The sequence below is a fragment of the Octopus bimaculoides genome, chromosome 5 (genome assembly GCF_001194135.2).
Source record: "Octopus bimaculoides isolate UCB-OBI-ISO-001 chromosome 5, ASM119413v2, whole genome shotgun sequence".
Lineage (NCBI taxonomy): Eukaryota > Metazoa > Mollusca > Cephalopoda > Octopoda > Octopodidae > Octopus > Octopus bimaculoides.
Window position 1 is genome coordinate 97351393 of NC_068985.1, and position 1796 is coordinate 97353188.

Genomic DNA, 1796 nt, shown 5'->3' on the forward strand with positions numbered 1-1796 from the left:
TATCTTTATTGTTTTTCCGTGCGGTTTCTTGTTCCGACTCGTTTCTGCTTGTTCATACACATTCCGATCAACCATGGATTACACAGATGCACAACGTGTTGAAGGTATATTTTTTAAAGAGAGAAACCCCGATTCACAACCCGAAGATGTTGAAATGATGTCTGTTGAGGAAAGTAGCGAATCTGTAAATACCAGATATGACATGGATCGTAATAAAGAGAATCTGGCTTTAATAATCAACAATGAAACCTTCGACGAATCGACTAAAATGTCTAAACGACAAGGATCCGATAGAGATGCATCAGCAATTAAACAGACATTGGAGTCGTTGCATTTTAAGGTGATTAACCGCAAGAATTTATCAGTGAAAAGCATGAAACAAATCTTTTTGGATATATCCACGATGGAGCATGCAAAGCATAACTGCTTCGTGTGTGTTATATTGACCCACGGCGAAGACGATAACCAGGTGTACGGCACTGATGGAAAAGTAAGTCTAGATGCTCTAGTGGAGACGTTGCTTCCTGATAGATGCCCAGGTTTAATAGGTAAACCAAAACTATTCTTCATACAAGCCTGTCGGGGAACGAAACTGGACAGTGGTGCAATTATGCACGATGCTGGGGATGTCAGAGTCAAATATCAAAATGCCACATCTCACAAAGTACCACTTTGGGCAGATGTTCTTCTGGCTTATTCCACTGTCCCTGGATTTTATTCCTGGAGAAATTCTACAAATGGATCGTGGTTTATTCAGTCGTTAGCCCACATTTTGGAAAAAGACGGAGACCGACTTGAACTGCAACAATTAATGATTTCAGTAAATCGTAGGGTTGCCTATGAATACGAGTCTAATGCCAGCCATTCATTTATGAATAAAATGAAACAGGTTCCTTGCATAGCAAGCATGTTAACAAAAGAATTATACTTTTACAAGTAAAACCTTTCTTCTTCTCTCTCTCTCCCCTTGTACACGCGCACACACATATGTGTATATATATATATATGTCGATGCAAACATCAAAAATACATCATACCACTCAAAATACGCGTATATGTAAATTTTCATTAATATTTAACAGTTCGTTTGGTAAGTGCCAACGCACGAAACACTCGGGACTTGAGTCATTCTGTTACTTCTGCTAAATATCAATAAAAATAAACACACACACACACATATATATACATATTTATATTCATCTGTGCAAAATACTTGAAACTTCGTACTTTTCCGTCTTGATTTCTGCTGAGAACACTTGCTAAATATGTGTTGCTGACATATTTAAAGAATATGCTTGTCAGTGAACAGGTCGTGGTTTCAAAGCGACAAAAAATATTTTGACAAATTAAATTTAAATGTTAAGTGAATCTAACGGTTTTTTTTTCTTCCTTTTTTAATGGCTTATAAACACCTTCCTTGCTGCAATTGTTATGAAATATACTGAAAACCTAAAAATAAAATTCATAATTCATACATTTTGTCACGTTATGTAGTAACTATAAATATTATTGTGGCAAGACTTCCACCCGTCCGAAGGTTTTCTATTATTGTTTTATAGCTGTTTTTAAATCTATTGACCGAAAGCATTCTTATGTGTAGTTGTATTTTGTTTTCCTATGATGAAAGCAATAGCGTATTTCTTAGAGGAGCGACCCATCACCCGATCACACTTTTTAAAAAATTAGCACCTGTTATAAAATATAGGCTGGGCATAAAGAATGTGGACTGCACCCCGATTTCGTTTTTTTTTTTTTTCCTTTTTTTCTCGATACAGAATTCCCCATTTTCGAGTACG

The 1796-nt window shown here is 36.1% G+C and overlaps 1 protein-coding gene across 1 annotated transcript; it reads left to right on the plus strand.

The window, feature by feature from the left end:
• The first annotated feature begins 6 nt into the window (after positions 1 to 6).
• Positions 7 to 1474, plus strand: LOC106869278 (caspase-3-like). Its single transcript, XM_052967854.1, has one exon. It carries the CDS (start codon positions 74 to 76, stop codon positions 938 to 940), a length of 867 nt encoding a protein of 288 aa, XP_052823814.1. The 5' UTR covers positions 7 to 73; the 3' UTR covers positions 941 to 1474.
• The last annotated feature ends 322 nt before the right edge of the window (positions 1475 to 1796 follow it).

Excerpts from the sequence above, each read along its gene's own strand:
- LOC106869278 (XM_052967854.1), top strand. The coding sequence starts at position 74 with ATGGATTACACAGATGCACAACGTGTTGAAGGTATATTTTTTAAAGAG.